A 14826-nucleotide genomic window follows, 5' to 3' on the forward strand; every position below is an offset into this window, starting at 1 on the left:
CAAACATCCCTCTTCTGACCTTATAATGGACAAAGAGTCATTCATGAGCGGCTGAAGATGGTTGAGCCTGGGACACTACCCTGAGGAACTCTTGCAGAGATATTCTGGAGCTAAAATGATTCACATCCAATAATCACAATCTTCCTTTGCACTCAGTATGACTCCAAATTGGGGAGGACTGTCATCCTCAATTCCTTTGACTAGTTTTGCTAGGACTCTTTGACGTTGCATTGAGTTAAATACGGCCTTGATGTCAGGGCAGTCACTCGCACCTCCCCTCTGGAATTCAGCTCTTTTGTCCATGATGGAACCAAGGCTGTAATGATGAGGTCGGTAGTTGAGTTGCTCTGTGGAACACCACAAACTGAGACAGTGTGTAGGTATTGCTAAACAAGTGCTGAGGACACCTTCCATTACTTTACTTGATAGTCAAGAATTGACTGATGGGATGGCAATAGGCAGGGTTGCATTTTTCCTGCTTTCCATGTACAAGACAAACATGGGCAATTTTCCCCATTGACTACAACACCGCTATCTATCTACGTGACATACTGGAACAACTTGTCCAGGGATATGGCAAGTCCTGGAGCACATTACTCAGGTACTTTTGTTTGAATGCTGTCAAGCCCATAGTCTTTGCAGGATCCAGTTAAGATTGTAAACTCAATTTGAGCAACACTCCTTCAGCACCACTTGTTTGAATCCTTACTCAACAAACTCACTGCTACTTACAATGAAGTAATCCAGCATGCTGATTTAACGTGGCTATGTCAAGGGAGATTTGCAAAGATTTTTATATCTGATGCCTGAAATGATGTCTCTTCTTAAATCAAGGATTGACGTGCGCAATGTGATCTCAGACAATGTGTGGTTGCTCGACTTTGGGATCCTTACAATGTCAAAACTTAACAAGCTGAACTATGTACTGCAGGAATATGACTGAGTTAGAACATATGATCAGTACTGTCAATACATTCAAACTGAGCCCAAATCTGTGGTCTTTCCAATGGGAAAAATAAAATGCTGCAACACTTCCCGAGACCAGAGAAAATTCTAGGCAAAAAAAACTGACAAAAATAACTCCACCCAGAACACATCTTTCTATACTTAACGAAGTTAGCACAGGAATTCATGAATTATATATGATGGAACATATCAGATTTGTCTGAAATCCACTCTTTCCAGTAGACATTGGTAGGTAGGCTATCAAATTCCATTAGGTGTTTGGCTTATAAAGCAGTCGAGTTGATTTGGAGATCATTGTTATACAACATGATTTTGAGCTGAAAGTTTGTTTGAAGATCAGTGATTTTTGAGGTCATGTAAACAGAGAAAAATCTCCACTCCCATCATCCTGCATCCTTAAAGTGAAAGCTTACTTTGACTACATTCTGAGATAATGGGAACTGCAGATGCTGGAGAATTCCAAGATAATAAAATGTGAGGCTGGATGAACACAGCAGGCCAAGCAGCATCTCAGGAGCACAAAAGCTGATGTTTCGGGCCTAGACCCTTCATTCTCACCGTTCAGCTTTCATTCAAATGAAAATAATCAAGTGCCAAGTATCAAACCCACCTCACAGTTACAATTTGATGGACTACATATGACTGACACTGGCAGATAATACTCAATCACAGATGTCACAGCGAGACTTGGCGAGTAGAGGAAAAAATGAATAATGATAACACAATATACACATTTTGAGAAGATTTGTAGCTCAGGTTGAAGTTCTGGATGTGAGTTTGCTCGCTGAGCTGGAAGGTTAGTTTTCAGACGTTTTGTCACCTTTCTAGGTAACATCATCAGTGAGCCTCTGACGAAGCGCTGGTGTTATGTCCCACTTTCTATTTATTTGGTTAGGTTTCCTTGGGTTGGTGATGTCATTTCCTGTTTTTTTCTCTCAGGGGATGGTAGATTGATTTGGAGCCAACGTGTTTGTTGATGGAGTTCCGGTTGGAATGCCATGCTTCCAGGAATTCTCGTGCGTGTCTCTGTTTGGCTTGTCCTAGGATGGATGTGTTGTCCCAATCAAAGTGGTGTCCTTCCTCATCTGTATGTAAGGATACGAGTGATAGTGGGTCATGTCGTTTTGTGGCTAGTTGATGTTCATCAGCAAGGAAAACATCATCAAGCTAGTGGACCTATGCCTCACCACCCACTTCACTTTCAATAACAAAACCTACAGACAACCCATGGGATCTCCGCTATCAGGGTTCTTAGCAGAGGCAGTAATGCAGAGACTCGAACAAACAGCTCTGCCAATCATCCAACCCAAACTTTGGGTCCACTATGTGGATGACACCTTTGTCATCACTAAACAAAACAAACTAGAGGAAACCTTCAGGACCATCAATACTACCCTTTACTGGCATAACATTCACAAAAGAGGAGGAAAACAACAACAAACTGCCATTCCCAAATGTCACAGTAGAGCGAACAGCCAATGGGGAACTTCAAACCAGCATCTACAGGAAAACAACACATACGGACCAAATACTGAACTACAGGAGCAACCATCCCAACACCCACAAACGAAGCTGCATTAGAACATTATTCCAACGAGCCACCACACACTGCAACACAGAGGAACTACACAGAGCAGAGAAAAATCACCTATACAGCGTATTCAAAAAGAATGGGTACCCAATGAACACAGTCCGCCGATCCCTCAGCAATAAACCCAAACAAACTGACAAAACGGGTTCAGAAACCATAACCACTCTCCCCTACATCGAAGACATTTCCGAAATGACTACCAGACTACTCGGACCTCTTGGCATCAGGGTAGCCCACAAACCCACCAACACACTAAAACACCAGCTAATGAACTTAGAAGACCCTATGCAGACAACAAACAAAACAAACGTCATCTGCAAAATACCTTGCAAGAACTGTGACAAACACTACATTGGACACACAGGCAGAAAGCTAGCCACCAGGATACATGAACATCAACTAGCCACAAAACGACATGACCCACTATCACTCGTATCCTTACATACAGATGAGGAAGGACACCACTTTGATTGGGACAAAACATCCATCCTAGGACAAGCCAAACAGAGACACGCACAAGAATTCCTGGAAGCATGGCATTCCAACCGGAACTCCATCAACAAACACGTTGGCTCCAAATCAATCTACCATCCCCTGAGAGAAAAAAACAGGAAATAACATCACCAATGCAGGAAATGACATCACCAACCCAAGGAAACCTAATCAGATAAATAGAAAGTGGGACATAACACCAGCACTTCGTCGGAGGCTCACTGATGATGTTACCTAGAATGGTGACGAAACGTCTGAAAACTAACCTTCCAGCTCAGAGAGCAAACTCACATCCACAACATACACATGGTTTTAGATTTATGTAGCACTACAAAATAAACTGCTTATTCAATATTTCGTTGGGGGAAGGTCCTGGGTTTCACTTAGTTTGAGATTGCACTCAAAATGATTGGAGAACATTGATTTGGGAATATAGGTTTACTCCACTCAATCCCTCCTCATACGACAATCCAACACCCCAGATTCAGTACAGTGAATCTTTGCACTCCCTTAGGGTAAACACATCCCTCCTTAAATAAAGAGATGAACGCTTTTCGTGATACCAACGTTATACCTCGTATGCATGCTGTGCAACACTTATTTGTTGCACTGCGCATTTCCTTTAATATTTCCATGTGTATGCATCTTAAAATTTGCAGAATATATGCAGCTCAGAACAAGCCCATTCTGATTGTTATGTTGGTGCTGGCTTACTGCAACAGCAATTCCCAAATCCTACTCCCTTATCTTTTCCCTGATGTCTGACAACTATTTTCTTGTTCAGTTACTTATTCAATCAGAGTTTGCTTCCAATGCAGGCAAAGGTTCCAGCATTAAAATTAGCTATGACTCATCTGCGCGTGTACAGTCACGTTACAATGATCTGTCTGAACATGCACAATAGCTGCAACCTGGACATATAATGGCTATAGAGTTGTCCTTTATTTTTGGCATGTGCTCCTGAGAGGGGAAAGAAAAGATTTTACAATATTCTAATTCATACCACACATCCTCCACACTACCGTAATTTTGGGGAAGATTAATGCTAGCCATTTGCACAGTTTGTGTACTTGTGCCAGTTCCCTTTGAATTATAACCTGGGTTCTTTGTCTACACTGTAACCAGATAGAAAACTATATGATTTCTGCAAGTGGTATCTTAGCTGAAAATAACTTTTGCATGCAAAGCTTTAAATATATTGATTTACAGATTCTGCTACAAGTTTGCATTTCTGTTCAACAGATGGACATCTTCAGCTTCCTACAGTGCTGCATCCAGCAGTGATGTTGGCTGCAAATGCACCTTATGCAATTCCCATTAGAAACCAATGATTAAATCTGCTTCCACCACACTGTCAAGTACTATATTCCAGATCCTAAACAGTGGAAAAAATAACCTCTTATACTTCCTACGGGTCTTCTGTCCTGCACATTAAATTGGTGTCTTCGGGTTCTCAAATTTTCCACCAAGAGTATACGTGCTTCCTACTTACTCAGTCCAGATTTTGACCAAACTATTAAACTTCTGTCAACTTTCTCTTCTTTAAAAGACAAGTGCCCAACACATTTACTCTTTGCACATACATCCTGGATTGCTACACAGTCTGCACTCAGGGTTTACGGAAAGCTGAATATGAAAAGTCTCAAAGTCCTATGATAGTATGTAAATGGTATTTATAATTCCCTATCCCTATTCCCTCTCTTGAATAAACAAATGACATTTGCCACCATCCAATCATCTGGTACTACTCCAGTGGACAGTAGGAATGCAAAGATCATTGCCAAAGGGGCAGCAATCTCTTCTTCCCGTAATATCCTTAATGTGAAGGTGTGACTTTGTTTCCACAAGGACTGTGTTGTGGTCATTATTACTGATACTCACAGGATAGATGCATCTACAAAAGATAGTTTGGGGAGGATGGTGTCGAGTATGTTTTTCCCATTTATTGTTTCCGTTACCACTTGCTGTAGACCCAGTCTGCAGCTTTTCTGTTTAGGACTCAACCAGCTCAGTCAGTAGTGGTGCTGCTGAGCCAACCTTGTGATGGACATTGTAAGCCCTCCACCTCGAGGAGTACTGATTCATCAGCTGAGAAGGGGTAGTATTTGGTAATCAGCTGGGGGTTTCCTTGTGCATGAGACGTCAAAGGATCCAAAGTCATTTCTGAGACCTCCCTCACTACTGTATACCTCTGTGCCACCACTTCTGCTGGGTTTATCCTGCTGATGGGACAGGACAGGGATTGTAATGGAATTGTCTAGGGTATTCTCTGTATGGTATGATTCCATGAGTACTATTATGTTAGGCTCTTGCTTAACTAGACTGAGATAGTTCTCCTGGCTGTTGTAATCAATGCCAGATGGTTCACCCTTTTTCACACCAAGATAACCAAAAATGTAACTGATGTGTAGAGATGACAAATATGGGTGTAATTCTTAAGTAATACTTTGCTTCTTTCTTCACCAAAGAGAGGGATGATGGAGGCATTTTAGTCAAGGAGAAAGACTGTGAAATATCAGATATAACAAAGATAGGAAGAAAGGAAGTATTAAGTGGATAAATTACCAGGAACAAATGAAATGTACCCCAGCTGTTAAAAGCCAGAGCAGAGTGGATAATCTGACCATCCTTTGCCAGTCCTGAGTGGATGCAAGCATGGTGCCAGAGAATCAGGCTATTGACAATCTTTGTTTAATATGGAGTGAGGGATAGACCAAATTACAAGCCAGTCAGTCTAATTCTGGTAGTGGACAAATTATTAGAATTAATTCTCAGACACAGGATAAACTTCCTCCTATAGAGGCGTGAAGTAATCAAGGACAGCCACCTTGGATTTGTTAAGAGAACAAAGTGCCCAACTTATTATGTGGCGGATCCAGGTTGTGGTGGACACCGAAACACTGAATAAACTTGAGGAGATAGATTTCAAATTGGTAACAGATTAAAGCTTTACACGAAGCAGGCAGGATGTGGAGTTTAGGCTGAGATGAGAATAGCCACGATTGTTTAAAATTTGGAGCTGGCTTGAGGGGCTGAATCACTTACACTGCTCCTAGTTCTTATACTTTTTATGAAATAAACCATGGAAGGCTCATGGGGTGGCGTGGTAGTGTCTGTACTCCTAGACTGCGAGACCTGGGTTCAAGTCTCACCTGCTCTAGACGTGTATAAAAACACCACTGCACAAGTTGATTAGAAAAATAAGTCCAATGAAATAAAATATGAGGGTAAATTAACAAGTAATAACATCACGGACAGTGAGAGTTTCTTTAAATTTGTAAAACCAAAGTTAAGAGAGGCCAAAGTGAACAATGATCGCTTGGAGAATGAGGCTGGGAAATAATAACAGGGAACTAAGAAATAGAAGAGAAGTTGAACAAATAATTTGCATCAGTCTTCACAATAAAGGCAATTAACAGCACTCCAAAAATATTAAATAATCAAGAGCCAAAAGGTGGGGAGGAAATAACTATAATGAGAGAAAAAAGTCCCAGGGAAAGTAATCAGGTTGAAAGCAGATGGGATGCACCTAGGGATACTAAAGGAAGGAGCTACAGAGATACAGGATGCACTGTTAGTAATCTTCTAAGATTCCCTATATTCTGGAAAAGTCATTGAGGATTGGAAAAATTGCCAACACAATATTCTTCTTATTGAAGAAGGGAGGAAACCAAAAAAAAACAGCCAAATAGCTTAACTTCTATCGTTGGAAAGTGTTGGAGGCTATCATAAAAGAATATTTTGCACACAGTTTAGAAATGCACAACATAATCAAGCAGAGTCAGCATGGTTTCATGAAGGTGAATTCATGTCTGATAAATTTATTAGAATTCTTTGAGGTGGTATCAAGCAGAAAAATAAAGGGGCAAACAGGAGATGTAATGTATGTAAGATAACAAAGTGTGTGGCTGGATGAACACAGAAGGCCAAGCAGCATCTTAGGAGCACAAAAGCTGACATTTCGGGCCTAGACCCTTCATCATCTGATTTTGTGCTCCTAAGATGCTGCTTGGCCTGCTGTGTTCATCCAGCTCCACACTTTGTTATCTCAGATTCTCCAGCATCTGCAGTTCCCATTATCTCTGATGTAATGCATGTAGTTTGGCAAAGAGCAGGTTTGATATATTGCGTATATAAAGCTACATAAATATAAGAGTGCATGGTATCACACCTAGAACATTAGCCAACTCACTGCCCATGCTATCTCACAGAAAGTAGAGTGTGGGATAATAGTGTTATTTTCAGGGTAGCAACCTGTAACTTGTGGAGTGCTACATGGATCATTCCTGTGGCTTAATTATTTTCAGCATCTACTGATGACTTAGATGATGGAAGCGAATGTACGATCTCCAAGTTTGGTGGTAACACAAAAGTAAATGGGAAGACCACGGTGAGGACAACAGAGTCTATAGAAGGACACAGACAGATTAGGTGATTGGACAAAGACTTGGCAGATGGAATATAATGCCGCAAAATGTGAGGCTATGCACTTTGGCTAGACAAATTGAATAGCTAAATGTTATTTACATAGTAAATTACTTCAGAAGGCTGCGATAGGTATTCAGAAGTTCTTGTACATGAATCATAAAATCTAGCATCCAGATTCAATGAGTAATAAGGAGACGACAGAATCCCCCGTGTCGTCACGTACCACCCCACTAATCTCCGGATTCAACGTATCATTCTCCGCCACTTCTGCCACCTGCAATTTGACCCCACAACCAAGGATATATTTCCCTCCCCATTACAGGATGTTGTCTGGAATGGAGGGAAGGTCTGAAGAGGAAAGGATGAGAGAGCTAGGGCTCTTCTCTTTGGAACGACAAAGGATGAGAGGTGACTCGATAGAGGTGTACAAAACGATCAGAGGTATAGGTAGAGTAAACAGCCAGAGACTTGTTCCTTGGATGGAGGTAGCTTTTATGAGGGGGCATAGTTTTAAAGTTAAAGGAGGTAGATATCAGGGTGAGGTCAGAGGTAGGTTCTTTATTCAGAGATAGGTTCTTTATTCAGAGAGTGGTCGTGGCGTGGAATGCATTGCCGGAGAGGATAGTGAAGTCGGCCTCATTAGGGGCATTTAAGTGGCTATTGGACAGGCATATAGATCATAGTATAAGGGTAGCGGTGGAAGTTAGATAGACCTTAGTTTTAGGGTAAAAGCTCGGCACAACATCGTGGGGCGAAGGGCCTGTACGGTCTGTACTGTTCTATGTTATTTGCCTTCCATTGGGACTGCTCTCTCTGTGACTCCCTCGTCCGCTCCATACTCCCCACAAGCCCCACCACCCCTAGCACCTTCCCCTGCAACCCTAGTAAGTGCTACAGCTGCCCCTACATCTTCAGCCAAGGAACCAAAAACATCTTTCACATCAGACAGATATTCACCTGCATATCTGCTGCTCCTGATGTGGCCTCCTCTACATTGGTGAGACCAAGCGGAGGCTTGGAGACCCGTTTGTAGAGCATCTGCGACCTGTTTGTGACAAACAACAACACCTTCCAGTCGCGAACCACGTCAACTCCCCCTCTCACTCCCTGGACAACATGCCCATGCTGGGCCTCCTACAGTGTCACAATGACACCACCTGGAAACTGGAGGAGCGGTGCCTCATATTCTGCCATGGGAGCCAACAACCTAATAATCTCAACATTGGTTTTACGAGTTTCAAAATCTAACCCCCACCAGCCTCATCCCATGATCAACCCTCCCTCTCATGCCTGCGTCTTTAACCTGACACAACCTGTCCGTCTTCTCTTCCATCTATCTGCTCCTCCCACCTCACTGACCAATCCCCACCAATGCCTATCTGCATTCACGTGTCACCATCCCACCTACCTTCCCCAGCCCCACTCCTCCTCTCTCTATTTATTTCAGAGCTCTCTTCCCCCGACCCCATTTTTGAAGAAGTGTCCTGACCTGAAACGTCAGGTTTCCTGCTCCTCTGATGCTGCCTGACATTCTGTGTTCTACCAGCTCCACACTGAAACATTGGCCTTTATTTCAAAGGGAATGGAGTCCCAAAATACAGAAGTGTTACAAAAACTATCCAAATCTCTAGTCAAACCACATCCAGAATTCTGTGAACAGCTTTATTCTCATATGAGGAACGATATAATGGCATTGGGAGCAGGCCAGGGCACGTGGGTTAGGTTGATCCTAGCTATGGAGGGATTTTCTCATAAGGAGAGGCTGAATAGTTTGGCTTGTACTCATTGAGGTTTAGAAAGGGAAGTGATCTTATTGAAGCATAGACTATTCTTAGGAGGGCTTGACAGGATAGATGTGGAGAAGTTTCCTTTCTGGGAGAGTCTAACACCGGAGGGTAGAATCTTGGAACAAGGAGTCACCAATTTAAAACAGAAATGAGGACAAATTTCTTCTTTTACAGCATCATGAATCAAGAAATTCTTTACCACAGAAAACTGTCACAATTGGGTCATAACAAAAATCAAGACTGAGATAGGCAGATTTTTATTCAGTAAGGGAATCAAGGGTTATGGGGTAAAGGCTGAAAGTGGAATTGAAATGGATTAAAAGGACATCTGGATAGGAAAGGTTTAGACGGTTATAGGCAAAACGCAGGCAAATGAGACCTGTACAGTTTGGGAAACATGGTAGAAGTAGTTGTTCCATGGTAAGGGAACTATAGACATGTGGAGACTGTTTAAGGAACAGTTGTTGGGAGTGATGAGTAAATATGTCCCTCTGAGACAGGCAAGAAGGGGTAAGATAAAGGAACCTTGGATGACGAGAGCGGTGGAGCTTCTTGTGAAAAGGAAGAAGGTAGCTTACATAAGGTGGAGGAAGCTAGGGTCAAGTTCAGCTAGAGAGGATTACATGCAGGCAAGGAAGGAGCTCAAAAATGGTCTGAGGAGAGCCAGGAGGGGGCACGAGAAAGGCTTGGCAGAAGGAATCCGGGAAAACACAAAGGCATTTTACACTTACGTGAGGAATAAGAGAATGGTCAAAGAAAGAGTAGGGCCGATCAGGGATAGCATAGGGAACTTGTGTGTGGAGCCTGAGGAGGTAGGGGAAGCCCTAAATGAGTTTTTTGCTTCTGTCTTTACGAAAGAAACGAACTTTGTAGTGAATGAAACCTTTGAAGAGCAGGTGTGCATGCTGGAATGGATAGAGATAGAGGAAGCTGATGTGCTGAAAATTTTGTCAAACATTAAGATTGACAAGTCGCCAGGCCCGGACCAGATTTGTCCTCGGCTGCTTTGGGAAGCGAGAAATGCAATTGCTTCGCCACTTGCGAAGATCTTTGCATCCTCGTTCTCCACTGGAGTCGTACCTGAGGACTGGAGAGAGGCAAATGTAATTCCTCTCTTCAAGAAAGGAAATAGGGAAATCCCCGGCAATTATAGACCGGTAAGTCTCACGTCTGTAAGGTGTTAGAAAGGATTCTGAGGGATAAGATTTATGACCATCTGGAAGAGCATGGCTTGATCAAATACAGTCAACACGGCTTTGAGAGGGGTAGGTCATGCCTTACAAACCTTATCGAGTTTTTTGAGGACGTGACTAGAAAAGTTGATGAGGGTCGAGCTGTGGATGTGGTGTATATGGACTTCAGTAAGGCATTTGATAAGGTTCCCCATGGTAGGCTCATTCAGAAGGTCAGGAGGAATGGGATACAGGGGAACTTAGCTGCTTGGACACAAAATTGGCTGGCCAACAGAAGACAGCGAGTGGTAGTAGAAGGAAAATATTCTGCCTGGAAGTCAGTGGTGAGTGGGGTTCCACAGGGCTCTGTCCTTGGGCCTCTACTGTTTGTAATTTTTATTAATGACTTGGATGAGGGGATTGAAGGATGGGTCAGCAAGTTTGCAGACGACACAAAGGTCGGAGGTGTCGTTGACAGTGTAGAAGGCTGTTGTAGGCTGCAGCGGGACATTGACAGGATGCAGAGATGGGCTGAGAGGTGGCAGATGGAGTTCAACCTGGATAAATGCAAGGTGATGCATTTTGGAAGGTCGAATTTGAAAGCTGAGTACAGGATTAAGGATAGGATTCTTGGCAGCGTGGAGGAACAGAGGGATCTTGGTGTGCAGATACATAGATCCCTTAAAATGGCCACCCAAGTGGACAGGGTTGTTAAGAAAGCATATGGTGTTTTGGCTTTCATTAGCAGGGGGATTGAGTTTAAGAGTCGTGAGATCTTGTTGCAGCTCTATAAAACTTTGGTTAGACCGCACTTGGAATACTGCGTCCAGTTCTGGGCGCCCTATTATAGGAAAGATGTGGATGCTTTGGAGAGGGTTCAGAGGACGTTTACCAGGATGCTGCCTGGACTGGAGGGCTTATCTTATGAAGAGAGGTTGACTGAGCTCGGTCTCTTTTCATTGGAGAAAAGGAGGAGGAGAGGGGACCTAATTGAGGTATACAAGATAATGAGAGGCATAGATAGAGTTGATAGCCAGAGACTATTTCCCAGGGCAGAAATGGCTAGCACGAGGGGTCATAGTTTTAAGCTGGTTGGTGGAAAGTATAGAGGGGATGTCAGAGGCAGGTTCTTTACGCAGAGAGTTGTGAGAGCATGGAATGCGTTGCCAGCAGCAGTTGTGGAAGCAAGGTCATTGGGGTCATTTAAGAGACTGCTGGACATGTATATGGTCACAGAAATTTGAGGGTGCATACATGAGGATCAATGGTCGGCACAACATTGTGGGCTGAAGGGCCTGTTCTGTGCTGTACTGTTCTATGTTCTATGGGCGAGTTGGGCCGAATGGCTTGTTTCTGTGCTGGATAACTGATTCTATGATCTTAGCCATGACATCAGGGAATGGTGGACAATACTCACTGGGGCAAATGGTCTACTTCTGCTCCTACAACTTCTGGTTTTAACTGAATCTTTTGACGAGGTGATAAGCAAGATTAACAAGCGTAACACAATTAATCTGATCTACGTGATTTTTTGCAAGGTTTTTTTACAAGGACTCACATAGCTGAATGGTTTTAAAAAACCCATGGGGACCACAGGAATGTAGCAAGCTAAATACAAAATTAACTCAGTGACAGGATACAGGTATAATAACTCAGGGTATTTTTCAAATTGGGAAACTGCTTCCAGTGGTATCAATACCTGGTGACTTGCATTTTGTTGTCTGTATGAATGACTTGAGCTTGAAGTTAGGGGCCACAATCAAGACATTTGCAGACAATGCAAAAATTGGCCACATATTAGAATGCAAATTACATGCAGGGAACAAACAGATCTACTTTAAAATATGCACATGTAGACAGGGTAGTTAAAAAGGCCTTTGGCACACTTGCCGTCATTGCTCAGTCCTCTGAGCATCAGAATTAGGAAGTCATATTGAGGTTCTACACGACATTAGTGAGGCCACTTCTAGAATACCGAGTCCAGTTCTAATCACCCAGTCAGAGGTAGGATACTCTCAAGCTGGACAGGAATCACAGAAGATTTACTAGGAAGCTGCTGGGTGTGAAAGGGTGGATTGGCTAGGATGTTTTTCGCTGGAGCACAGGAGGTAGGGAGGTGACCTGATAGAAGTTAATAATTTAATGAGGTATTGATCGAGTAAACGGTGGTTGCTTTTTCCCTAGGATAGGGGATTTCAAGACTAGGGGGCACTTTTTTTATGGTGAGAGGAGAGAAATTTAAAAAAGACATGAGGCAATTTTTTTTTACACTGAGGGTAGTTCGCACATGGAATAAACTTCCTGAGGAAGTGATGGTGGCGGGTACAATAACAATGTTTAAAAGACATTTGGGTAGATCCACGAAGAGGAAAGGTTTGGAAGGATACGGGCCAGGAGCAACCAGTTGGGACTAATTTAGTTTGGGATTATGTTCGGCACGGACTGGTTGGGCCAAAGGATCTGTTGCTGTGTTGTATAACTCCATGGTTGATAGGGAGGACTGAAACTGTAGAATGCACAAGGGAATCAATGGACTGGTCAAATAAGCAAAAAAGTGAAAAAAATGGTATTCATCCTGGAGAAGTATGAGCCAATGTATTTGGGGAGGTCAAACAAGGCAGAGGAATTGGGGAGGCAATGGACTAACAGTATTTGCACTAAAGGGACTAAGGTAATGTTCTGGGGATAGGGTTTGAATCCAGCTGTGGCAGATGGTGCAATTTTAATTCAATTTAAAAAATCTGCAAGAGTAATGATGCCTATGAAACCATTGTTGGGGGGAAAACTATTTAGCTCACATATATTTAAGGGGAAGAAATTGCTGTCCTGATCTGGCCTACGTATGACTCCAGACCCACAGCAATATGGTTGATCCTCTGGGTAATTAGAGACAGCCAATAAATACAGGCCCAGCCAATGATGCACACATTCCATGAAAAAAATTTTAAAAATACATAATAAATGGGAGGACATAGAAGTGTAGGCCAAGTGTATATCCGTGGGTCATTGAATGCAGTGTAACAGGTAGATTAGATAGCAAGAAGGCAGATTAATGTTTTCCTTCATTAGCCATTATTAGTACAAGATTAGGTGAATTGTGCTGGAGCTAGGTAAGACATTAGCTAGTCCATAATTTATGTACTAACTGCAGTTCTGATCACCCCATTACGGTAGATGGGCTAAAGGTGGTACATGGCAGGTTTACAAGAATGTAACCAGGAGTGTAAAATTGAAGCTTTGACAAGAGATTGGGAGACCATGGTGCTTTCCTTCGAACTGAGGCAGCTCAGGACGCATTTTTTTGAAGAGTACAAAATTGAGAGAGCCTGCTTAGAATGGATGGGCAGGATCTATTTACATTAGCAGAAGAGTCGGTGACTAGAATGCATTACTATCAAGTGATTAGGAGAAGGGAGAAGAGGAAGTTTATTTTCACCTAGTGGATGGTAGGAGTCTAGAAGTCCTGCCTGAACGGATGGCAGGGGCAAAACTCTCAAATTATTTTAAAAGTATCTGGTATGCACCTGATGTCCCATTACCTGGAGGATGCAGACCAAGTGCTAAAAGAAGTGATTAAGCTAGGTGGTTCATTCTTGATGTAAAATGGGCAGAGTGGCATTCCATTGTGCCATAAGTGTTTCTCATTATCTGAGGAGATCAAATGTTCCAAGGATATGGGGAGAAGGCAATGGAGTAGCAGTACACAAGTGGTTATTTTAAGGGGTCAGCACAGATTAATCAAGTGGCCAATATTTAACAATTTGCATGAAATTCTTCCTAGGATCTCTCCATAACGATACAGGGTGCAATTAGGGAGGGTGGTAGACTTTAAATCACCAACACACACATGATGAGCCAAACTGTTGTTTCTCTATCCTAAAATTTAACTTCCACTAATTGAAGTTTACGTTTTTTCAGTCCTACTCGCCTAAATTATTTTCAACGCTATCCCCTATTACCCTGTCATTTAATGTTACGTAACGGCCTAAGGAGCACTTTCAAATACTACGTACAAAGTACAGAAATCGTGCACCTATTTCATATCATTATCAATAGCAATCGAAGTTCTTTTCAATCCACCCGACATTTCTTCGAAAAGCAATACAAATAACACTGACTCACCTTTAATATAGGATCCCTGTCTTGATGACAACAGGATCTACTGAAATCAAATCGCGTCCTTCCTAAGTCACAAATTCCACTGGCAAAGTTCCATCTCAAGGCCTCTTTCGGGAAAGCAGCGCTCAAAGCAAAAGTCCGAAATTGCAAAGACTTTTTGTTAAAAGACCACAATACCGCTGGAAGATTTCTCGCACAGCCACTGTGCTGCTGCAGCTGCCAGGCTAACCAGGCGGCCATCTTGAACCAACTGTCCGTCACCTTCCCTGAC

At 42.7% G+C, this 14826-nt stretch overlaps 1 protein-coding gene across 1 annotated transcript in view; it reads right to left on the reverse strand.

Moving 5' to 3' along the window:
* spg7 (SPG7 matrix AAA peptidase subunit, paraplegin) overlaps positions 1-14826 on the reverse strand; it is a 62793-nt gene extending 47967 nt beyond the window's left edge. Inside the window, exon 1 of the mRNA XM_048546395.2 lies at positions 14559-14826. Coding sequence (XP_048402352.1) covers positions 14559-14795 — 237 coding nt within the window. The 5' untranslated portion in view covers positions 14796-14826. The remainder of the gene's footprint in view (positions 1-14558) is intronic.

Source organism: Stegostoma tigrinum, chromosome 16 (genome assembly GCF_030684315.1).
Source record: "Stegostoma tigrinum isolate sSteTig4 chromosome 16, sSteTig4.hap1, whole genome shotgun sequence".
NCBI lineage: Eukaryota > Metazoa > Chordata > Chondrichthyes > Orectolobiformes > Stegostomatidae > Stegostoma > Stegostoma tigrinum.